Source organism: Chiroxiphia lanceolata, chromosome 21, assembly GCF_009829145.1.
Source record: "Chiroxiphia lanceolata isolate bChiLan1 chromosome 21, bChiLan1.pri, whole genome shotgun sequence".
Lineage (NCBI taxonomy): Eukaryota > Metazoa > Chordata > Aves > Passeriformes > Pipridae > Chiroxiphia > Chiroxiphia lanceolata.
This window is the reverse complement of record NC_045657.1, coordinates 847,538-871,722: the sequence shown is the minus strand read 5'-3', so window position 1 is coordinate 871,722 and position 24,185 is coordinate 847,538. Positions and strand designations below refer to the sequence as shown.

The window sequence follows — 24,185 nt, the reverse complement described above, 5'->3', positions numbered from 1 at the left end:
AAGAAAACTCTTGCTGAAGTGGTTGAGTTACCTTAGAACTCGATACACTGAACCAACACCCCCGCATTCCTTCTGCATGTGACTGTTAAGGGAGCCTGGCATTGAGGAGTGATACTTTCTCTCTCTGCTCTCCATTGTCTCCTTTTTGTAGAGGCTCCAGACTTAAAACAGGAGGAAAGACTCCAAGAACTGGAGAGCTGTTCTGGGCTGGGCAGCACGTCTGATGACACAGATGTGAGGGAGGTCAGCTCTCGACCCAGCACTCCAGGACTCAGCGTTGTGTCAGGTGTGTTCAGCTGTCCCTGAAAACACACTGCTCTATCAGAGCACTCACCCTGTTGCACGTGCTTTAGTTATACATCACTTCACTCATAAAATAACTTCCTGCACTCATTCGGGAATTTTCGAAGCAGTGATTCTTTGTTCATCTCACAGAAGAATTAAAAAAGGCAGCAGAGTGGTGAATACTCTGTGCTGCAATAGCAGTGGTTGGCAGAGCGTTGATTTGGAAGCAACTCTTGTGTTTAGTTTTATTATCACAACTTTTTTTATTTAAGTAAATCAGCATATCTCTAGTTCTTTATTTTCTACCAAGTATATAACAGAGTGAAGTATCCTCCTAATGTCCCTTGTCAGAGTGTATTCATGGCAGTGGTAAAATGTAGACCAGAAATTGTTATTTTGGGAGTGCAGAAACTCCTAGTGTCTGTAGGTACTACTGTGAGTTAGAACTTGATTATTGCAGTGTTCACCAAACATTTGTACAGCCTCAGGATTTTGCTTCTTTGCTCTCTGAAAGACTGTTATGGATGCTTCTTTTGTAAGGTATTAGTGCAACATCTGAAGATATTCCCAACAAGATTGAGGATCTCAGATCTGAATGTAGCTCTGACTTTGGGGGAAAAGATTCTGTGACAAGTCCTGATATGGATGAAACAGCCCATGGTAAGTTACTTACCTGGAGTCTCTGATAAGCACAAATTACACTTAGAGTCCTTAAATGTTACAGTTTTCCTGATTTCAAAGTTCTGGTGACTAAGCTTAACATTTTCCTTATGTGCCAGTAGTGTATTTGTTTGACAAAGAGACTTTAGTAGTTTTCAGTACTAGAGCTTGAGTACTGGGTCTAAGATCACCTTTCCCTAATTTGGTTTGATTAAATTGACTGTCCTCTTGCATTTTGGAATTGGGCCACTCTTCAAGATTTCCCCACTATTTGTGATGTGATTCTTTGATCATTTCAATGTACTACAGAGATCTTTCCATACAAGAATATCTTTAGAAATATTTTGCAGTCTAAGTTTTGTAACCTGCTGTTGCTGGGCACTGTTTCTCCAGTGTCCCTGCCGTTGGAGACAGTTTTGGTACAGCACTAACTTTGTTCTCTCTGTATTTCAGGAGCCAGTCAGTTGACATCTCCGCCTTCTCAGACAGATTCTTTGCTTGCATTGTTTGACCCTCTGTCCTCAAATGAGGGTGAGTTGTAAAGAGTAAGCTTTTTTATTTTTAAAAATAGGCATTTTCAATGCTTCTATGTAAATACCATGTAATTTGGAAGAATCTTGAAAGAAATGTGTGTGGCTTCTTTTATGCTTATGACCACAGGTGTGTCAGCTGTAGTAAGGCCTAAAGTGCACTATGCAAGACCCTCTCACCCACCTCCAGATCCACCCATCTTGGAAGGAGCTGTGGGAGGTAACGAGGCCCGACTGCCAAACTTTGGGTCTCACTCTCTGATTCCAACCGACCTGGAAGCCTTCAAGCAGAGACATTCCTACCCGGAGAGGCTGGTCCGCAGCCGGAGCTCAGACATCGTGTCGTCGGTTCGGAGGCCCATGAGCGATCCCGGCTGGAACAGACGTCCTGGGAACGAGGACAGGGAGCTGCCCATGGCCACCAGCAGTGCTGGAGCAGCTGTGCTGGCAGCCACGTCTCAGTCATCATCTTCATCTCCCAGTAAGGACTCCTCCAGGGGAGAGGTGAGGCTTCTGTTTATCATTTTATTTTTATCTGTCATGCCCACTATAACTGTGCTTCCATACCAGAGAGCTGGTATCAAATGTGTTTAGCCAAGGAATTACAGCACACTTTTGTTACCCTTTAAACATTGCCCAGTAATGTTTTATAAGCTAAAGCTGAAGATATCCAGAGTGGCTTAAATGGATCTGGCTTCTCTTAAGTTTACTGGATGAACTTTATTGGTTTTGGTGGGACTTGAGAAATAAATTCATTGTAATGTTAAACTGCTGCAGCAGCCTGAGAAGTAATTTTCTTTAAAAAAGAAATAAGTGAAATCTAAGGTTCTTCATGACTTTGGGTTTGCATTTGCAGGCTGTCCTCTTCAGGAGGGGTATTTCTAATTTAATGTGCTCCCTGTGCTCTGCTGTAGTTCTGTTTTTACAGTCAGTGTAGCAGAGCCTGATGTGGAGAAATTTTCTCTTTACACTTGATTTGGTAAATGCTCAGATGTAGACTCTGCCCTTCTGCAGATTGAGGAACGAAAAGACAGCGATGATGAGAAGTCTGACAGGAACAAGCCCTGGTGGAGGAAACGTTTTGCATCTGCCATGCCCAAAGGTGGGAGCATGTCTGTGGGGTTTTGGTGCTTCAGTCAGAGTGCACGCTGCCTTTATTATGTCTTTAGTCACTTTAATGGCTAAATTAAAGTATAAATAAATATGTCAATAAAAATAGGAAGCTACCTGACTCCCTTGGATAGTAGTTCTCTAGAGTGTGTTGTACCTGGAAGGCAAAACTGTTCTGCCTGGGTGTCTGGTAGAGGTGGAGCTTACTGTAGGTGATGGCAGTGCAGTTCTGCTCCACCCTGTGGATAAGCTTATGCTTTATTGAAGTTTATTGGATGAAAATCTTCTGCATTAGCCACTTCCTCCTTAAAGTTTCTACAACTTGGCCATTATCTCAGGATAGTCTTTGATGAGGTACCTTGCATTTTCAGCTCCTATTCCATTTAGAAAGAAAGAAAAACAAGAAAAAGACAAAGATGACATGGTGCCTGACAGATACGCAACACTTCAAGGTATGTGAATAACATCATCATAGTAATTTTCTCTCAGAACATGCCTTCTGGACTTCCAGAGTGCCCACCAGGTAGCTGTTGACAGACAAGTATGTGCTGCTGTAGTTGATGTTCACAACTGGCATTTTGAATAAGAAAATAGATAAAGACTTCTTGACTTGAAGACTGTTTTTAAGTTGTCAGGCGTCTGTCAGTGCAGACAGTGGAATATTAACTCAAGTCCTCACTTTTTACCCTTCTTACCATTACAGAGCTCAAATCCTTGTCACAGCTGAGCTGTAAGGATGGCTGCACACACAGTCCTGTAATAGTTACTTAAATGCTAAATTAAACATGATTTGAACCTGGGTGTTTCATTTTTTGTTTGCCTAATCATTTCTAGAAGTCTTCAAATATCCCAGAACCATTTGTGTATGCAGTATAAACATGCTGAGGATCTGCTTTTTATGTTTCCTTTCATTGTACTGTTTTTTTCTGGTTTGCTTTGGACTTTATAAATATATTTGAATTGGGGCTTCATGGAATACAAGCAGCTCTTTGTTTGATGTGGCTAAAAACAAAGTCCAAATGTGTAGGTCTGAGGTTTTTTATTTGCTTTCAGTTGGCACAACACCAGGGTGACTCCTGTTGTTTTTTGTGGTCCTTTCAGATGATCCCAGCCCAAGGCTCAGTGCACAGGCACAAGCTGCTGAGGACATTCTGGACAAATACAGGAATGCCATCAAGAGAAGCAGTCCCAGTGAAGGAGCCATAGTGAACTATGACAGTGCAGGTGAGAGCCTGGCTTTTGGAGTCATCACCAACATGGTTTCTCTTCCTTAAAGATAAAAACACTTCAGTATTCTAGACCAATGGTAGTATTACCAGCTGAACAAGGTGAGCTCTTAGCTGGGAGTGTTTTCTCAAATAATCTGTGGGACAGTCCCACAGAGGCTGGGAATTAAATCAGTATTCCCAAGGACCTCTCTTTCATGTTGCCATTGAGGGGGCTGGTTGTTGATAGCACACCTCCTACCAATTTTTTCTTTTGTTTTGTTTTAATGGGCACTAAAGAAGTATATTGCCTTACAAAACTGATGCTGTTTTTTCTTAGCAACTTGTAGATTGTATATTTTTATGTGCTTTTTTCACTTATCCAGAATAAGCTGGTTTATTTGCTGTCTTCATTTTCCACCTGACCTTAGAATAACAAGCAGAAAACTGGACTGGTTTCTTCCTCTGACTCTTCAAGTGTAATGTTTCTCTGTTGCCACAGAGGCTCTTGGGGATGGTGAGAGCATGCACGACTCCCCGCGGGACGAGGCCTTGCAGAACATGTCTGCAGACGATCTCCCAGACTCTGCAAGTCAAGTAGCACAGCCACAAAGTTCTGCTTTTTCCTATAGGTAAATACATTGGCAGGTTTCATCTTACCCACAAACTGGAATTAAAAGCTGAACCTGCGAGTTTGGTTCCCACAAGAATCCTGATATAGATCAGTTGTAAACTTTGATGTACTTTTAGTTTTAAGCATCTCAAACTGTCATATTTCCACTGATGAAGGAGGGATGTTGTAACCTGAGAGGACAGAGCAGTTCAGTGTTTAGGAAAATTCCTTTGAAAATGGTCTGGGTGCTATATCAAAAGAACCGATATTCTTAGGTCTTGGCATTTTTGGTATATTAAAATGATATTAAATAACTTTTAGGTACTATTAAATAAAAAAGAAAGTAATAACTTCTTGTTGAGGAAGCAGGCCTCACAGCAACTGTGTTAAGAAAATATTTTTCCTCTTTAAGGGATGCAAAGAAGAAATTGAGATTGGCTCTTTGTTCAGCAGATTCTGTTGCCTTCCCGATGTTGACCCACTCAACACGGAATGGTCTCCCAGACCACACAGACCCCGAAGGTAAAGGTTCTTTGTGTTGTGTGTATCTCTTCCTGTCCCCCATCTAATGACACTTGTGCTGCACCAGTTGTGGTCCCTTTTGTCCCCAGAATGGTTTCGTTCTTGCTTCACAAACCTGCCATCTAAATCTGGTCTATTTTTTTTTTTTTTTTAATGAAGTACCACAGGTGTAGTGCAGGTAGAGCCTGAAACTATAGAATAGACTCCCCAAATACATGTGCTGTTGGGAATTGTGCTACTTAAATGACTTGACTAGTCTTTATGCTGGTTTACTATATATGTGTTGTGTTGTGTCCCTCCATTCATTCTAGTTTATTTGCAAACAGGTGAATTTGAATTTATTACCTTATCTGGTCCTCTTCATGTTTCAGAATGATTCTAAATACTAGCTAAATGGTGATATGATAACTTATCCCCTGATATCTGGCAAATTCGAGAAAGCTTATTAAACTGTTCTAAAATAACATTTATTGCCTCACGTGCAGAAATTTTGTTTTAAACCATTGTTTCCCGCATTCAAAACCAGTTTATTTTCATCACGCCTGTTTCTTCTCCTTAACAATTTTTCTTTGTTCTTTATCAGATAATGAAATTGTGTGCTTCTTGAAAGTTCAGCTGGCTGAAGCCATCAACCTCCAGGACAAGAACCTGATGGCGCAGCTGCAGGAGACGATGCGCTGCGTGAGCCGCTTTGACAACAGGACCTGTCGGAAGCTGCTGGCCTCCATTGCAGAGGACTATAGGTACCTTGTTCGTTAGTAACAGCTTCCCAAATCCATATATTTATTCACTAGCACATCGGGAACATCCCTTTTGTTTTAAATTGTACTTTACCAAACCAGGTTATTACACCTCTGCTTCCCCGCAACAATGAAATTGTCTCAGTTGTCTGTAAGCTTGAGCCTTAAGTCAGTCCAGGTAGTAATAAACTCAGGTTAAATCAATTTGTGGGTAGTATTCAACAATAACACATGCAAAATGCTGTTTGGAGTTTGCTTTAGTCTGGCATTCTTGAGTGCTGCCAGGGCAGTGGACTCACAGAAATCTGTGTGAGGTGAACTTCCGAAGTCATGCATTGTTCTGTTTTATAAACAACAGGTTGAAGATTCCTCCTGCACTACAGATTAGCAGTTTGAAAGCTATTGACCTCTATCTCTGTTACCAGTCTGATGTAGAGCCCTCTTTATTTTAGGAAAAGAGCTCCATATATTGCTTATTTGACTCGCTGCCGCCAAGGCCTGCAGACGACACAGGCACACCTGGAAAGGCTCTTGCAGAGAGTTCTACGAGACAAAGAAGTGGCCAACAGATACTTCACTACAGTATGTGTGAGGTTACTGCTGGAGAGCAAAGAAAAGAAAATAAGGGAATTTATTCAAGGTAAGATTAATGCAGATTGGAATGTTTATATTCCTTTACTTCTAATTTAGATGCTGGCTTGGGTTAATGTTTTAAATACAACTTTCGATCTGAGGAGAAGATTCCTAAAATGATTTTAATTTCAGCTGGTGAATTAATGGCTCAAATAGACAGATTACTGTGACTTTGCTATATGTTGTGGCAGCTATGCCATGGTAGCTGTCTGCATTTTTCATGGGCTGAGAGAATGAAAGTAATTTGTCCTCGCTTGGCCTAAGTTATGCTAAATCATATTATCTAGTATCTGCCCCATGGAAGAAGCATGAATCCTTTTAATTGTTTTAGATCTACTGATAAATGGTATATGAGGTTGCAGCATTCAATTCTTAGTCTGGAACCTGTGGCTGCATCTTAGAAGATATGGGGGATAGTAGTAGTGTGAATCAAATGAATCAAAGGTTTAAAAATACTGCAGCATACGGGACAGCACCACCAGGAAGACAACTCTCTAAACAGAACCACTTACACCAAACTAGTTCTGTGCTCTCTAGGCACATGTCTGACTTAATGGAGCACATAAGGAATTTGGAATCAGTTCTTGCTCCTGGAGCATTTGGGTGCTGTGTATTAAATGTGCCTGAATAGGCTGGAATTAATCTGAGATCTTGCATTTACTGGGATGAAAGTATTTGTAAAGGTTCAGTGACCCAGGAAGGAGTTAAAGCCCTTTCACTGGACAGAAAGGAGACAGCTATTTCTGGATGGTCTAAAAGAGCCCCTGGCAGCCGTGGCATTGAGGCTGCTGGCAGCTGTGAGTGGCAGCTGTCTCTGGGACAGGGTGCTGTAAATGTGAAGCTGATGAATGGGCAGTGATTTGGTCACGCTGCATTCGCTGGGCTGCATCACTCAGTCTGTGTTTTGTACATAAACATGAATGTTGCATCTGTGTATACTTAATAAGGGTAGTGGGAAATGGGACACATGGGTTTTCATATCTGCCCCAGCTCCCCCTTCAGCATCTGACAGCTTTGTGTGTGCTGGTTCCTGCCAGTGCCTGTCCCAGGGAGTGTTGTATGTGTTGTCTGTGTGGGTGGCTGGGAAGAAGCTTAAGAACTGGTGTTACAGAGGGAGTGATTAACACTGTTAAATGTGTTCTATATACTTTTCCTCTAATGCCTCCATTTATTTCAAGTGTTTCTGCTTGTATTTCCCTTACTGGGATGTGAGCAAAACAGCCTGACTGCTGGCTGGCAGGAAGTCTGACGTAGATTCTGGGCTCTTCCTGCCAGAAAGCCCTATCAGAATTAATACTTTTTACTTAAGCGAATGTTCTTTCTCTTCTTCCCATGTATCAGATTTCCAGAAACTCACAGCAGCAGACGATAAAACAGCCCAAGTTGAGGATTTCCTTCAGTTCCTGTATGGGGCTATGGCTCAGGATGCCATATGGCAGAATGCCAGTGAGGAACAGCTTCAGGATGCACAATTAGCCATCGAGCGCAGTGTGATGAATCGCATTTTCAAACTTGCCTTCTACCCTAATCAGGATGGAGATATTCTGCGTGACCAGTAAGTTAATGGAATTCCAAGTACTTGGTTTCTCTTTTGCAGTTGGTGCAGATGGAAGCTGTGCAACCTTCTTGTGACAGACTTGTCTTTGCCAACCAGGCCACACAAACCCATGTTTTTGTTCAGAACATTTAGCTAAAGAACAGGGAAGTGCTTTAGCACCGTGTGCAAACGTGTTTGCAACAAACTGCTAGAGCAGAATAAAGTTGTAGATGTAATAATGACTTGGGATGCAGTCGGGTCTGCAAGTGTGTGTGCTGAGAGAATGATCAAAATCTGCCTCAGGACTCCTTCCATTTCCTGGTTTGGTGCAGTATTTCCCATGCATTTGGGGTTTTTGTTCCTGTGTTTTAAACAGATGCTGTTGGAATGCTCTAAGAGCTACTTGGTTGTACAGCACAATCCTCTGCACGCTCACTGCCCTGGTATCCATCAGCTGTAGGGCCACCATGACTATGTACATTCCTGAGATGTAGTATCAAATTTAAAACGAGTGGGAAGCCCCAGGGGACTGCAGGCTGGCTGCTGCTTACTTTTCTCTCATGTTTTTTGTGTTTTCAGGGTTCTTCATGAGCACATACAGAGGTTATCCAAAGTAGTGACTGCAAATCACAAGGCCCTTCAGATACCTGAGGTAACAACTCCTTTCCTTCACTTCTGTACATGTGTCAAGGTGCTTCGTTTTAATTAAGTTTGGGATGGGGAGGGAATTGTTCTGTTTTACACTTAAAAGTGGTGCTTTTCTGTCTGTGACAGCTGAAATATCCTGCAGGAAAAGTGTGCTGTACCCATGCCTTAGTGTTTTCTCTTGACTGATCTTTCTAAATTCAGTTCTTTTCCTCATTTTACCTCCTCTGTCCTGATACCAAGATTTAAGAACCAATGGTACACTGCACTTAGATGCAATAACTTTCTGAGAATTTGCTTCAAAAGAGAAGATTTGAAACCTTTATGCTTCTGCTGTGATTCCCCTGCCATGGCTGTGGTTTATGGCTGTCAGGTTAACTTTCTGAACCAGCCAGAATTAACAAAACCTTGCAGCTCTGAATTTACCCAGCGCTTTTGCTTTTCTCATGCCTAATAGGATAACTCTAAACAGTGAGTGTCACAAAACTACTGGTGAGGAAAAGAGGCCCCACAGCTCTGCCTTCATCTGGAACAGGGTCCTGAGCAAGTCATGGAGAAGTACAGGCTCACTGTGGGCATTGCACACAGAATACTGGCTCCTTCTATTGTTTTTTTTTAATAACACCTCAGGAAGCCACTTCCACTGTGAGTGTGGTGGAGCCATTTCAGTCACAGACTCACAGAATGGGTTGGGTGTGGGAAGGGACTGACTGTAAAGCCCATCTTGTTCTACCCCTTGTCATGGGCAGGGACACCTTCCACTAGCCCAGGTTGCTCCAAACTCTGTCCAACCTGGCCTTGGACACTTCCAGGGATGGGGCAGCCACAGCTTCTCTGGGCAACCTGTGCCAGGGCCTCCCCACCCTCCCAGGGAGGAATTTCTTCCATATATCCAACCTACATCTGCCCTCTTTTGCTTTGAACTCATCTTACCTTAAGGCTTCCCCTTTCTCCAGAACCTGAGTCTCTGGTGCTGTGGTGCACAGCAGTAGCTTGGACAGACAAGAGCTGGCAGCATGTTGGTTTTCCACAGGTGTATCTCCGGGAGGCGCCGTGGCCGTCGGCACAGTCCGAGATCCGCACGATAAGTGCTTACAAAACCCCCCGGGACAAGGTGCAGTGTATCCTGAGGATGTGCTCCACCATCATGAACCTGCTCAGCCTGGCCAACGAGGATTCAGTACCTGGGGCAGACGATTTTGTTCCTGTTTTGGTTTTTGTCCTGATAAAGGTGAGTTCTTTTGCAGAGGTCACAAACCCCAGCTAATTCTTGTAATTAACAAGCACATTTAGGAGGAGAAATAATCCCTGTGGGTAATGGGGAGCATGCCAGCCTTAAGCCCAGATCTGATTCAGCAGGTTGGAATGGGAATCAAAAATGTGGTCACAGTTACCATTTTTTGAATCCGAGCAAACTTTCATTTGGAACCAAGGAAATTGGAGTGCAGGTTTTGTGTAGGGAGTGGAGTTTGTTTGAGATATGTCCACCAGCATCTGTCATCTGTGCCTGCTTCATGCTGTCCTTTCAGGACCAAGATCCACACTAGGACTGACTTGTGTTGCTGGTCTTCTTGGCATGAGTGGAGAATGGTCTGTCACATGTCAGACACCAAAACAACAGGCTTTACACGTGTTGAGGTCCTGATGACCTTCATAGATTCTGCCAGTGTTCCCCTTCTTTCTCTTGGCCTGCTAGTCATTTTTTCTTGATGGGGAAAAGACTCCTTTCATCAGGCCTGATGTCCTCTGAGCGTGTGAGAAGGGGCTGGTCAGGATGAGCAGTGCCTGCCCTGGAGATTGTTACCTGCTGTGTAGTATCAGGATCACTGCACGGAGGGAATTGTGGTTCTTTCTGTATCTTGCAGTGTTTGATGTCAAGCTTTGCAAACAAACTGTATCTCTCTCTTCTCCAACCCCAGGCAAACCCCCCTTGCCTGCTGTCCACTGTGCAGTACATCAGTAGTTTCTATGCCAACTGCTTGTCTGGAGAGGAGTCGTACTGGTGGATGCAGTTCACGGCAGCCGTGGAGTTCATCAAAACCATCGATGATCGCAAGTAACTCGCCCAGCACGTGCACGGGCAGACTGTGAACAGGAGAGGAGTGTCTGAGAATGTACAACAGCTGCAAAAGCTGAAGAAAAGACTTTCCTTGTATAATACTGTACAGAATTGAGGCATTTTAAAACACACCTTTACTAATCTAATTAATTTAACAGATTTTCCTCTTCTCTTTCGGTTGCGTTTTTCTCCCCTCTGGATACTGGCACTGCAAAAGGGACCACAGTTTTCAGGTATTTTTGAATCTCAAAACATGCAGAAAATATTTCATGCTTTCTCCACCACCCCTCTTGCTGAATTCTTCCTCACGTGAATAGTTCATTTGATTTCTAACAGAAAACTGAAACAAGAGGAATCAGGGCAGCCACAGTAAACTTTCTAGTTGAATACACCTTTTATTAAGAAAACACCAGCCACACTGAAAGTTTGTAGTAGCTGACATCAGTTATCGATTATATTTCACCTAAATTTAAAATCTGAGAGGACAATGTAAATATTATATAACTATATTTAATGCATTGCAAGTTTCTTTGGACTCATTATCCTTCGAATAAAAAGCAAAAGCCTCTCTGACCTCTAACAGGTTGTGATGTACCGTGTTTTGGTGATGGAAGGACTTCCTAGAAAGGCTAAGGTTTAAAAAGGGCAAACTGAACTATTTATTAAAATGTAATTAAGGTTACTGAAATTTCTAAAACTGGAATTTTTAATAGGGCTTATTAGCTAGCTGAACACTTCTTGGCTAGGGCATTAGGGTGTTACAGAGGTTTGGGTATATAGAGGAGAGGGACTGTAAGTTACAATAGAGAAGTCTAATATAAAAAAGGAGAAATAAAGTACCTTACTGTAATATTTTTTCTGATCTATTGTGTATACTGTACAAACCCCAAACAGAGATCCTTAACAGAACCTTGGGCTGTAATATATATTTTGATTAGTGACATTAAATACATATGCCAGGGGGTTCAGTGAATGTTTTTACTAAATGTTCTTCGTGTTGTCTGCTATGCAGCAGTGCAAGTTTTACTGTTCATATAAAATATTTTAAAATAATATAACACTGTTCTTTATGAAACATATCATGGCATCAGTTCAGGGTGTTTTCTAGATTTCTCACCCCGCCTTTCCCTTAAACTGACAGTTACCAGGTTAAAGAGGTTTTTATGCACACCACCACGTGTGTTTTTCACAGCTGAAGTGGTCTGGGGCATGGCCAGTGCGTGTTGGCTCTTTAGAAGCACTTGCTGTCCTTTTTCAGCTTGAATCCAGTGAAAAAGGACATCGAGCACTGAACTTTTTCATGTCAGTATTATTTCTTGCTCTTTCCAGAGTGTTCATTGCACTTCTGGCAGAGGGATGTGGTAAGGCTTGGTGTCTGTGAGTGGTAAAGAAAACAAAATCTTTCTCACAGTCTTTTCAAAACACGATTGGTTCATTTTTTGTGTGTGTGTGCATTTTGATGATTAAAACCTGTAAGCAACTAGTACTTGGGAAAATCATGTGGTTAATTGGAATTAGAGCAAAGTATTGAGTGCTTGATTTGGCTGTGCTACTTGTCAAGGCATAACTAAAGAAACTTACTTTCTTGGACTCAGATAGAACTCAGTCTTAGCAAACTAATCACAGATGAGAAGTTGGGATGGTAACTTTTTTCTTTTATAGTCTTTCTCCTCTATTAGAGACTCGACTGTGTGGAGGAGCAATACTCAATCGAAACAGAATTCTTCTGATCTGCCTTACTGTGGTGACTCAGTCTGTGTAGCACTGCAATATTCTGGTTATTTAGCCTTGATGGGTTTTTGGTGCTGAACACGTAACTCAATACTGCAAGCACAGCCCTAACCAATAACACTCAGCAGCAAAGCACAAACATGCCCTTGAAGATATGCCCAGATCATATCGAAAAGCAATATAAATCCATTTATACTGAAGTGTCCTGTAATATGTAATTATTACTTGAATATCCAAGACATTAAGACCGAAGTGTGAAAGTTCTCTTAGTCCTGCAGTTTGGGTGTTGGTTGAGGAGAGTATTTGTAGGATCCTTAAAGAAGGCACAAGGACACTGGAGCTGGTGTTCACTCTGCACGTTGCCTCTTTGCTGACCTGGACACAGGGTTGGGTCAGGCCCATTGCATCTTTCAGGTTTGCTCTCCCTTATGGAGGGGGCAAGAACCATTTCCTCCACAGCTTTTATCACTTTATTTCTCTGCATAGAAAAATATTTAAAAGAACTGGTGTCTTTTTTTAATTGTTATTTAGTTATTTTAAAACCAATAAGTTTCAGTGAGCCCCAGGTGAGCTGACAGTTTTTGTAGCAAGATGGTCCTTTGCTTCTTTTTTTCCAACCTACTCTGAAAGTCCTTTATATAGTCTTGATAGGTGTAGTTAGAGAATTAGGCTTTCCAAAGAATTAAAAGCCTGCCTGTAATGTCCTTTTACTGTTTTCCCCGGTGTCCCGTAATGTTTTGTTTTAAAATGCTGAATTCCATGTCTAGGAAGTGGTGGTGTTAGGTTTGGTGTGCAATAGTGAAGGTGAAAAGACGGTGCATAAAGGACCAAAAGTACCAGAACTGCTGCCAAAAGGTGCCAGCCAGCCACGGGCCTGTTGCTGTAATCTCGGTGCTTTCTGTGAATTAAACTTCTTCAGCCACTGGAGGGGGAATGGGACACTTTGGGGAGAGGGAGGGGGGAGAGGTCGTTGGTAACAGGTCGCAGCCGGGGACAGGCTCGGTCGTTGTTGTCAGTGCCGGTTGTTGGCACGTCCTGAGGAACTGCCACCTGAAATGATGGCACGTCTGTGCCTGGGAATGTTACAGAGGTGCTGGTTTCCTTTTTGAGTAGAGGAGGGAAAGAAAGGGCTGGGATTTTCATCCCTGGGAGATTCCTTTGTGCTCCTAAGTGAGATTTCTCTTTAAAGCCTTTCTAAATCCTCTTTAAGGAGAATCAGAATGTCTCTGGCCTACCAAGGATTTGAGTTTAAAAGTTTTTGTTTTGAAGACCTTTTACTACCAAATGCTGAATGTAACTGCCATAAATTTCAGGAAAAAAAGCCACGAACATGATGCTGTTTCCTGTGGGTGAGTCTCTGGTGAGCACAGTGTTGGTTCGTATTGCTTGAAAACGTTCTTGTTCTGTTAAGCCAAATTCTCAGAGAATTGGAGAACTCACTGCCATGGGAATGGGGAGGGGTGAAGAGGGTGGGAGAGGGGGCAGAGCTGTGTGTTGGCATGAGTGAGTCACGGTGTGCTGGGAGAGCTGGAGCACAGGAAGGCAGTGGGGACGGAGAGGGAAGGATGCTCGTGTGTGGGTACAACTGGGGACGTGGTTGAGCCTGTACTACTTGAGAATTAACCTCTGCTAAGTTAGTAGTGTGTGTTCTGTACCTTTTAATTGTGCTTTACCTCTATTGAAAAGCTTTGTACTGCCTCTCCTCTTTGGTAAAGCCTTTATAAATCTAAATTAACGAGCTTGCACAATCTTGTATACAGGAACCCCATCTTGTCTCTTAACGTGATTATTAATGTATTATTCTGTAAAAACTGATTAAAAGGAGAGCAGTTTAACCACCTGGCTTTGACGTTTCTGCCTTGTTCCAGTGCCATCACCAGTTTTGCTGGGGATGGCAGTGCAAGTGTGAGCAGCTTCCCACTAACTCTGTGAGGTTTCCCGTTGGGGATCACTGCTCTGCTCCATCCTCACACCTCTCAGGGAAGGGATAGTGGCAAAAAAGAACCAAAATCGAGTTAAAGGGAAAGGAAGCATTGCTGCATTGACTGTTTAACACAGAGCTCTTCAGATATTATTTTAAATCCTGTGGCTTGGGCTGTTCTAAGAGCTTGAGAGGAAAGAAGTGGCTCTGCCTGTGGCAGGACCATGCCCATCCCTCTGCTGCCTGCTGTTTGATGCCTTGATGGGAGTGATCAAGACCAAAAGTGTTATGTTTGGCATCTTATTTCTTAAGAAATGTTAGTTTTGCCTGTGAGACAGGAGGACTTTCTCAGCTGTCGTGCACCCAGCCCGGTCCCGGTGCCGGCAGGGGCGGGTGGGCACAGCGCTGGGACCGGGGCGGGGGCGCGGCCATGGCGCTGCCATGAGCTTGGTCCCCGCAGTGTTATTGACCTTGATTCTCTCTCATTTGCATCCAGCATTTTTCATCCTCTGGAATATGGTGTTTGGGGACCTTTCCATCATTAAGTGGATTTACAGCAATTTCCTTATGTGTTTTCTCCAAGGGATTCTGTTATGAGAGGCACATTAAATCTCCATTAATACCTCATTATCCGACTGATAAGATTACCATGATAATGAGGCAGAAATTCTAATTGTTTCACTTCTTATTGTGCCTTTCATTAAATCACATACCTGGAAGTTGCTGTCGGAGAGGAGAGCTCCAGCCTGCAGAGCTCGAGAGGTGACCTGGTTCTGTGCATCCTGGTCCTGTCCCACGGTGCTCAGGAGATGCTGGGGCGTGCTGACCTTTTCTCCTGGGCTCCTGTGCCTCCTGCCACGGCCTCCCCTCTGTGGCAGTGCTACCAGGAGGGCTTCTGGTGGCCCCAGGGCCTTTGGCAGCCTGCCCTGGGAGCGTGGATTTGGAGAGACCATGTCTCCCATGCCCTGTGCCCGCGCCGTGGTTGTGTGGAGCCGCTCGCTCCAAGCGCAGGGGTGTGCAGCCTCCGCCGGAGCTGTTAGAACCCATCAGGTCAATGATCCATGAACTAAGAAGTCTCTAAGCAGGAGCAATTATTGTCTATCATGTGTCAAAGGCGCCCGTATTGACCCCGATAGATGGAGCCATTATGTCCTGTTGAGGCAGCGATCCATGAACGGAGGGTTCACGGGAGCAGAGGTCTCAACACACCACACCAGCGCCGTCCGTCCGTCCTGCCCGTCCCCGCAGGGTGAGGGATGCACAAGGTGAGGGGACAGGGATGGATTTGGGGAGGGGAGCAGTGTGGATGCTGCCAGCTCAGTGTTCTGCTGGAGCAGCCTGGAGCCAGGCTGGGCTGGGGGAACAGCCCCCCAGGGCTCCTCAGGGGATGTTCTGCATCTGCCCCAGGCCCCGCTCCCCTGGGGTGTGTGCAGGGATTCCCTGTGACCAGCATGACCTGAGCTCTGGTCCAGGAACAGAGACACCTCTGTGGGGCCATGTTGGTCACACACTGCTGGTGAGAGCCCCTGCCTGGTCCTGACGGGCAGCCCACAGCCAACCTTGTTAGGAAATACCACAGAGCCCTGCTTGGCACCAGATCCAGCTCTGGACCCCCTAGTTCCTTAAGTGTGGGGGGGCTGGGGCCATTTCTGCAAACAGTCTGTTCCTCAGGCTCAGTTAACAAGGTAGAGAAGCCCACAGTGGATGGCACCTCTTGGCCTGTGGGGCAGGGGGTCCCCAGGACAAGGACTGTGTGAGCCCCTCTTTCAGTGCAGCAGTGGGGTTGGCCATGGAGCCCCTGGCTCAGTGCCCTGAGTGGAGATTGAGCTGGGCCCTGGCCCCTGGCCCCCTGCCCAGGCTTCTGGCATCCAGATCTGCTGCAGAACAGAACATTATCCTGCACAAGTGGACTCAGGCTCCTCCTGCGCCAAGGAGAAGATGTCTCCATAGTAACTGGCACATTTGGAGGGCAGGAGGCGCAAGGGACGGAGACAAAGCCTCTGTGAGAGCCCTGGGCAGACCCCACAGCTCCGGGCACATGATGCTGCTTGGCCAGGGGCACAGGCTGCTCCAGCCCCCCTGTCCCTGCTGCTCCATCAGGAGCCAGGTATGGCCCCCCCAGCAGTGCCCCCAGTGCTGATGGCAGAGACCCTGTCCCTGGGGTGGCAGGGGTGTCACTGCTGTGGGGAGGGGTGGCTTTTGGCACCAGCCTGCAGAGCCAGAGCCGAGGGGGCAGCCATGGCCATGCCTGGGGCTCTGGGCTGGGGCAGCTGCATGGCAGCACCTGGGCCAGGCAGGTGCAAGGTGGGTGGTGGGTGCCCTGTGGGGAGTGGGTGCCCTGCCCACCTCTGCCCACCTCTGCCAGCCCCACCGGCAGCACCACCACTGAGCCACGGCACCAGCAGAGTCATCGGGCTGGGGTTAATCAACATTCATTCATGTTTCCAAGTGTAAATTGAGCATTTGTTTAATTATGTGTAAGCAGCAATACATTCTGGCCATTATCTAAATCACTATTTTATTTCCTGGATGTGGTTTCATAATGCCGGGTTTGTGCTCCAGCCTCTGCATCATTAACAGAGAAGAGTTAATGAATATAAAAGCGTAAAGGCTAATTACACTTTAATTTACAATCATGGTCTCATTTTGGGACCACATGAAATCTGTTTTGAAAACAATTAAAACAAAAAAAAAAAAACCCAGTGAAGGTCTGGTGAGTGGAAGGGTTTTGGCACAAAGTGAGCAGTGGCCACTGGGCCCGTGGTGCTGTGACTGCTCAGTGTTAGCGGGGCCAGGGCTGCCCACAGCTCCCAGGAGCCTGGTGCGTCCCTTGTGCTCCCCTGGGCCCTGCAGGGTGATGACCTGGGCTGGCAGTGGGACACCCTAGGGCCGGGGCTGGTGTGGGGACAGTGCTGAGGATGTAAATTGGAGCCCAAGGGGGAGCACAGTTCACCTGAAGGAGACAAAGATTTATTGGGCTGCAGATGTTGAAAGCAAAATCCAGCGAGAGTGCTGACTTCAGCACTTTGCAGTATTTCCCATTCCCAGCACCCATGGCCGTGCCTCCCTGGAGCAGGTACCAGAGCCTGGCCCTCAGGGGGGCGGTGGCTGAAGGTGAAGCTGGTGGCAGGAGCAGTGATGGGAGCGGGTTGGGCTCTGTCTCTGCTGCTCTGTCTGCATGAGAATCAGGCTGAGCAGCAGGGCTCTGGTAACCCCAGGTGTTGAGGCAGCTCCCTGCAGGCTGCAGTGGGCAGAGCCCCTGGGTCTGTCCCCCACCACCAGTCACCCATGGCAGAGACCATGGCTTCATCCGAGGGTGTCCCTGAGGCTCTGGGGACTGTCACACCACCATGTCCAGCCTAGGACAGGAGCTGTCCCCACTGGCATGGGGTTGCCCTTCTGGAACCAACTGAGGGTTACAAGTGGGATTTTGGGGCTGAGGTGTTGGCTAGGAGGAGAGCAGGGCTGGGGGAGCAGGACTGGAGCATGGGGCTCGTGTGCTGTGATCAGATGTGTGCACATGTGTGTGCTCCCGTGCTTTGTGGTGGGTGAATTTCTGTTTGTATTTCCTTTATTCTGATTCCCTCAGAAATGGCATAAGAGCTGTGTGCTGAGTGCAGGAGGGAGCAGTGGCCTCGGAACCAGAGGCTCATTCCGGCAGAGGAAATAAATCTCCCTGAGAAAACCACTTTGCTCACACAATTCCAATCCCACAGGGCATCGTGGCATCACTCACTTCTTGTTTTATTTAGCTGATAATCTTTTATTGGGCCAGTCAAGCCCTATGGAAGCACGATGCCTTTACTGGGCGTTGGAGTGGGGGGCTCACGGACTCGGGCACTGGGAGGGCAGCGATGCCCGGGGGTGCATCCTGTGCCAGGGGCTCAGCTTGGACTGGGCCGTGCTGGGACTTGTGACCTGGGTGGGTCCCCTGAGCTGACACCCTGCAGAAGCACTAAAGCCCCTGTGGTTTTGCTTGCCCTGCCCATGGTGGAGGACAGGACATGTCCTTCTGCTGCCAGGTGTCTCTGGAGGTGGCTCAGGGACATCTGCTCAGCAGGATTTGCAGGACTCAGCACCTGTGGCGGACCCACGGGCTCTGTGGGTGCCTCTCCCTCTGATGGATGTGCTGAATGGGACAGTGGAGGCTCCTTCACCAGCGGGCACCGTCACAGGACCCAACTGCCCTTGCTGGGAATGTGGGTGCTGGGAATCTGCTGTCCCCCTGGGTCTGTGTGGGGTCCACATGCCCAGTGGTGTGGGCACATCCCTGCTCCCATGCAGGCATCTGAGGACCCCTCCCCTTCCTGTCCCTCTCCAGGGCTAATGCAGGAGTTGTGCCATAGTCGAAACCTCGCGTGTCCCTCAGACAGGTTTGTCATCCAGCTTGTCACCGAGGCGGGGCCGTGTCACTAATGAACACATCCAGGGGCTGAGTGCCTGCGGCCGCTAATTGAAAGCACTCACAGTTGGGAATTGGGGTGGGTTAGGCACACTCCCTGCACTAACAGGGATTTGCCGTTCAAAATTCCGTGGCTGCCGAGGGCAGCAGAGGGGGAACAGCCGCTGTGCCCTGTCCGTGCTGGGAGCAGGCACTGGCACCACACGGGTCAGACACAGACCTACATCACCCTAAGAAATGCAGCACCCCAACCTGCAGCTGAGGTGGTGGCTGGGGCTGCTGGGACTGCCAGAGCTGCTGGGGCTGGGGCTGCTGGGAGCTCCAGCTATTTGGAGAGGTGTTGGCTGTGATGTGTTTGTGCCTCATGAGGGGTCAAGGTTCACCCATGACCCTTTGCAGAGGCACCGGTGATCACAGGGCTTGGTGGCAGTATCGTGGGGAGGTAGCTTGTGTGGGGCATCAACACAGCCCCACACAGCTCCCCCTTGTCAGTATTCCCACCTTCCCACTAATCCTTGTCATCCCAAATCTTATCAGCACTGATTTGATATTTACTTCCAGATTGCGGATGAACATGTTGAACATCATCATCCGATGATGATTCCCCATTGACAACCACTTTTTGAGACCTGTCAGTCAGCCAATTCTTAATCCTTTTAATGTGAGCTCTATTGATATTATATAGAGCTAATTTTTTAATCAAAACGTCATGTGCTATTAAATCAAACGCCGAACAGAAGCCGAAGCGTACCACAGCTTCTCAGTTACTTTTATTAGTTAAACTTTTAAATTAAAGGAATGAAACCAAATTTTTTGACAAGCCCAAATTCCCATCCAACCACGCTCCTGGCGCTGGTTGCAGCCCCACTTGCTGTCACTGGCAGCCGTTCCGGGCGTGGCCGTGGCCAGAGGGGTGAGCATGGCTGGCACAGGGCTGGACGTGCCGAGTGCTGGGGTGGCCTCGATGCAGAGCTGCTGCCGGGGCAGAGGGGCTGAGTCCAGGCCACTTCACAGTTAAAGTCCTGGTGGAGAAATGGGAATTTTTCTCCTGTGCTGGATGCAGCCTCTGACCTGAAAACGTGCCCCAGCCTCCCCGGATGCGGAGCGGGAGCAGCAAATGCGATATGACAGCGCAAGACACACCAATATGGTTACCAGCTGTCCGGCCGCCACTGGGCCCTACTGGGTGGGCAGGCGGTGCCCCAGTCGCAGATGCATTTCGGGGGGAGGAGGGAGGGCTCGGGCAGGGCCCCTACGTGCGGGCAGGCACACGCTGCCCAGTGCCAGGTCGCTGGGACCGGCACAAGTGCTCGTCAGACCGGGACAAACCCGTGGGGTCCCACTGCTGTCACCCTGGATGGGGCTTGGGCACAGTTTGGGTCCCTGTGCCACTGTGGCCAGGCTTTAGGGACCCCTGCCCAGAGCCAGGTGAGCCAGGCTGCTGGCAAGCCCCCTGCCCAGAAACCCCCTCCAGCTGCCACCCATGTGGGCTTCTGCACGGGTCCATCCAGCGCAAGGCAACTCCCCTGGCTGTGTCCCCTCCAGATCAACCAACCCTTTGTAAATCTAAATTAATAAGGTTGCACAGCTACAGACACAGGAACACGGGCTGTGTCTTGTCTTTGTCGATCAATGCTTTCTATCATCTCATAAAGCTGATTAAAAAGCAGAGCAGTTCATCTCACCAGGTTCCACATCCCAACGTTATAAATTTGATATTCTGGTTAATGATTGTCAGCACCGGTGGAGGACATGGAAGCTGATCAGTATTTGTAGTTTATAATTAATTATTGGAGCGTTGCTGCAGAGGACACCAAGGAGGGGTTGGGACTGATTACGAATTTATTGTCTCTATAATGCCAAAGAGCAAGAGAAGGGGAGTTTGTATGTCCAGCATTGCCCATGCCAGAGGGACACAGAGCACCAGTGTGACCTGTCACGGTCACCAGCTCCACATCTGTGTCCCCAGTGTGGCTGGGAGGGTCAACCAAGAGGGTCAGCTGCATTCCACCCCTTTCCTGTTGTCCGTGGGGAAGCTGCAGTGAACAGATGTCTCTGCCCCAGCTCTGGACACAGGGATGTTTTGTCCCTCAGGCTAGACGGTGACCTGGTTGTTGATGCCAGCTGCTTGGAATGCCCATGGATGGATGGATGATGCTGTGCATCCCTGTCTGGCAGCCCTGCCGGGGGTCTCGGCCCCTCGACGACTGCGGGCAGGGCTGCAGTGGCTGGTCCTTGGCAGCCATGTGGCACAGGGAAGAAAATTCCACCGGTGGGTCCCACAGCCACTGCCTGGGCCAGCACGGGGGGTTTTGGGACTTCTTTCTCTAGAAATAAGAAACTTGACCCCAAAGGAGTGTCCTGAGCTGTTTCTCTGGGATAAAATCCTGTAACTTGACCAGAACCCGCATGTCAGACAGCCCCGTGTCCCGGGTGGGTGATGTGCTCTGGGCGCTGAGGTGGCCACTGGCCCTCCTGACAGGAGCAGGCACAAGGACAGGGACAGGGACAGGGACAGGGCATGGTGGTGGTCGCGCAGCCCGTGCGGCGCCGGAGGGAGGGCTGCGATCGGCGGCCTCAAGGTGGCACCGTAAGAGTGGGAACGGCGAGGAGGAACAAAGGCGGCTCAGAGCCCCCTGCCCAGCTCAGAGCCCCCAGCACAGCTCAGAGCCCCCAGGACAGCTCAGAGCCCCCAGCACAGCTCAGAGCCCCCAGGACAGCTCAGAGCCCCCAGCACAGCTCAGAGCCCCCTGCCCAGCTCAGAGCCCCCTGCCCAGCTCAGAGCCCCCTGCCCAGCTCAGAGCCCCCAGGACAGCATCAGAGCCCCCTGCCCAGCTCAGAGCCCCCAGCTCTCGGGCAGAACAAGAGGGTCACAATACCACCAGCAAAAGTCCCAGCAGTGGTCACAAAAATGGGGTCATGAGGGTGGCAGGGTTGGGGGTCCCGGGGCACCCACAGCCCCCGGTCAGCACGAGGCAGTGGGACCCCCATGTGTGAGGCTCTGCGGGCTGTGCCGAGTGCCACAGGGGTGTGTCAGTCACAGCTCGGACTGATGTCACAACACCCCGTGTCTGCAGGGACTTTGGGGGTGTATTTTATGTTTCAGTGTGCCAGATGCTCTGCGTGTGGGAAGGTGGATGCCGTGTGGAGTGGGGCTGGTGCCCATGGGAGGTGACAGCATGGACCCACCGAGCCCTTTGGGCTCGTACCACCAGGCCAGGTACGATGCCAGGGGTCCTCACTGCCCCTCCCTTGAGGGGTCCTGTCCCTGAAATGCAGCCCAAACCCACTTCTGGCTGTGGGGTGTCCTCCTGCCCAGTCCCCTCGGCCACGAGCTTCCCGTGCCTGCTGTGACCCTGTGCCAGCTCCTGGGGAGCTGGGCCAGGGTGCGGGAGGTGCCCTCCTGCTAATTGGAGTGTGCTGAGGAGGAACCAGCTCAGCTCTGCCTGCCTTGACATTAAGACCTAAACTTGCTGTAAAACCAAATGGATACGCACACCCACATCCACGAGGCTTTTAGTTCAGCAACAAGTGATTCCATCAAAGCCCAGCACCTAATTTAATAGCAATAATGAAAGGTGTGCGTCACTATTAATTTAAGCACTCCAACATTAGCCTTGCACTTAGAAACCAGCAAGGCAAAGCTATTTACAAATGAATGTACCAGGGCAATAAATTGAAAGGACTGGTCTGACCTGCGGTGGCAGCTTTCTTCATTTATACATAGATATATTTCTATGGATGCATTTATTCCCATCTCTTTAGCGAACCCTCCCTAATTAAGTTGAAGTGGCAGTGGAAGTGTGGCAGTAAGTGTGGAAAGAAGCTGCTAAAAACGTATTTAATTCATTATAAATAATCTTTGATAGCATGAGGTTGGATAAAGGTTTTCAGTATCAGAGCAGGACACCAAGGAAGGCCAAGGAGATCATCCACACGTGGCAGGAGCATCCGTGTCCTGTGGTTTAACATCCTCACACTGGGAAAGGGGGAGCAAGGCTGGCACAGGGGGGCTGTGGAGCACTGGCACCAGCAGCAGCACCAGCTCTGGCTCCAGGAGCACCGTGGTGTGAGGCAGGGGGAGGTCGGTGGGCAGGGGGGCTCTGGCTCCGTGTGGCTGCGTGCTGCGTGTGCCCTCGGGATGATAATGTATGTGAGGAGGAAGGTGTATGTCACCCACATTAAAGGAGTTTAATGTGCTCGGAGTCACAGTATTGTACCCTTGCAGAATACATTATCTGTCACGCTGCCTTTACAGGCTGTCACCTCGCAGAGAGGCTGCAGAGTTCCTGGAAACTATTATCAGCCTCTAATGATATTATCAAAATTGGAGCAGGCGCGGTGTGGTGGGGCCGGGGGAGGCACTGCCACTGCTCTGTGTGCCCTGAGAGGTGCCTCCTGTGCCTCGCCAGCCCTGGGAGCAGCGGGATGGGGACTGCAGCTCCACAGACCCCTCTGGAGCCAAGCCCAGTGTCTGAGGCAGTGAAGGGTGCAGTGGTCATGGGTGTCCCCGAGCAGCCCATGGAGCCACCGCCGGGACTGGGGTTGGAACCTTGGGCAGGGGCACCTGCCCCTGCCCCATAAGACCTCTGCTCACCTGTGGGGGAGCCCAGGCCATGGGCACCGTCCCCACCATGTCCCACTCCAGGGTGCCCTTCCTGTGGGCCAGTGATCCCACGGGAGCAGCTGAGCACTACTCTGCCCTCTCCTTGTCAGGTAGAATTAAAAAAAAAAAAGGCACCGTCTTTTTTGGAGTGTAATCTTCCGCCTGCGACAAGGAGCCACGCAAACTGATAAATTGCAGATTAAACGAGTGCCACACTCCACTCCAGCCCTGGCTGTTAATTCCCCTGTTGTGCAATTCCCGGCTCTCAGGGCCTGTCAATTCCAGCTAATCGCAGGAGGCACTAAAACACTCTGCCCTGACAGCCCCGGATCGAGGCACCCCTGACTCCCGGCTCAGGTGGATTGCACGCATCACTTATGCACAAATCAGCAATATGCCAGCAGGGAGGAATTATGTCCGATGACAGCCCAGACATGAGGTACATATTGCAGAGCCGGCGAGCCCCAGCCGCCGTGACAGATTGCGGCGCGGGGCTGCGCGCTGGTGCGGGAGCAGATCCCGCTGCACCGGCCCCGAGCGCACCCGGAGCCACCGGCCCCGCGCCTGTGCCGCGGCGGGATGGGCCGGCACCCCCGCACTGTCCCCAGCCTGTCCCCGTCCCCAGCACTGCCGTGGCCGGGGTTGCCCACAGGGGCTGGTGCTGGCACCGTACTGAAGGAACTCCCTGTGCTTGAGGTGGGGAGGGCACAGGACTGGGAATGGCACCGCGGGCACGGGAGCTGTCCCGCCTGGGGTGGGGACCAGCCCTGCTCAGCCCAGCCCGGCTCTGCTGTAACGTTTAGCTTGCCTTAGTCTGTGATCCTGAAAAGCTGAAATTAATGACAGCCTTGCAGTTGCTCATTAATAATTGCTTCATTACTGTACGCAGTTGCAGCCTCCTGACAATAATGGGGTTTGCTGGTGTATTTCTAATTATCTGGCATTCCAGCTCCCTAACAGAGCCCTGGCACTCCCCAGTGAGACCC

The 24,185-nt window shown here is 48.6% G+C and overlaps 1 protein-coding gene across 8 annotated transcripts in view; it reads left to right on the top strand.

Annotated features, from left to right (window-relative positions):
- Window positions 1–14,105, top strand: part of GAPVD1 (GTPase activating protein and VPS9 domains 1) — a 29,936-nt gene extending 15,831 nt beyond the window's left edge. For 6 of the 8 annotated variants that reach the window (XM_032708238.1, XM_032708242.1, XM_032708239.1 and 3 more), the window contains 15 exons: window positions 152–286; window positions 826–945; window positions 1,399–1,476; window positions 1,606–1,979; window positions 2,490–2,577; window positions 2,957–3,037; window positions 3,687–3,809; window positions 4,293–4,422; window positions 4,816–4,925; window positions 5,509–5,668; window positions 6,118–6,305; window positions 7,640–7,853; window positions 8,415–8,487; window positions 9,514–9,711; window positions 10,400–10,698. In XM_032708238.1, coding sequence (XP_032564129.1) covers window positions 152–286; window positions 826–945; window positions 1,399–1,476; window positions 1,606–1,979; window positions 2,490–2,577; window positions 2,957–3,037; window positions 3,687–3,809; window positions 4,293–4,422; window positions 4,816–4,925; window positions 5,509–5,668; window positions 6,118–6,305; window positions 7,640–7,853; window positions 8,415–8,487; window positions 9,514–9,711; window positions 10,400–10,540 — 2,213 coding nt within the window. In that variant the 3' untranslated portion in view covers window positions 10,541–10,698. Of the gene's footprint in view, window positions 1–151; window positions 287–825; window positions 946–1,398; window positions 1,477–1,605; window positions 1,980–2,489; window positions 2,578–2,956; window positions 3,038–3,686; window positions 3,810–4,292; window positions 4,423–4,815; window positions 4,926–5,508; window positions 5,669–6,117; window positions 6,306–7,639; window positions 7,854–8,414; window positions 8,488–9,513; window positions 9,712–10,399 lie in introns of all 8 variants that reach the window. The other 2 variants (XM_032708236.1, XM_032708243.1) reach the window with 2 other exon arrangements.
- Window positions 14,106–24,185: the final 10,080 nt, after the last annotated feature.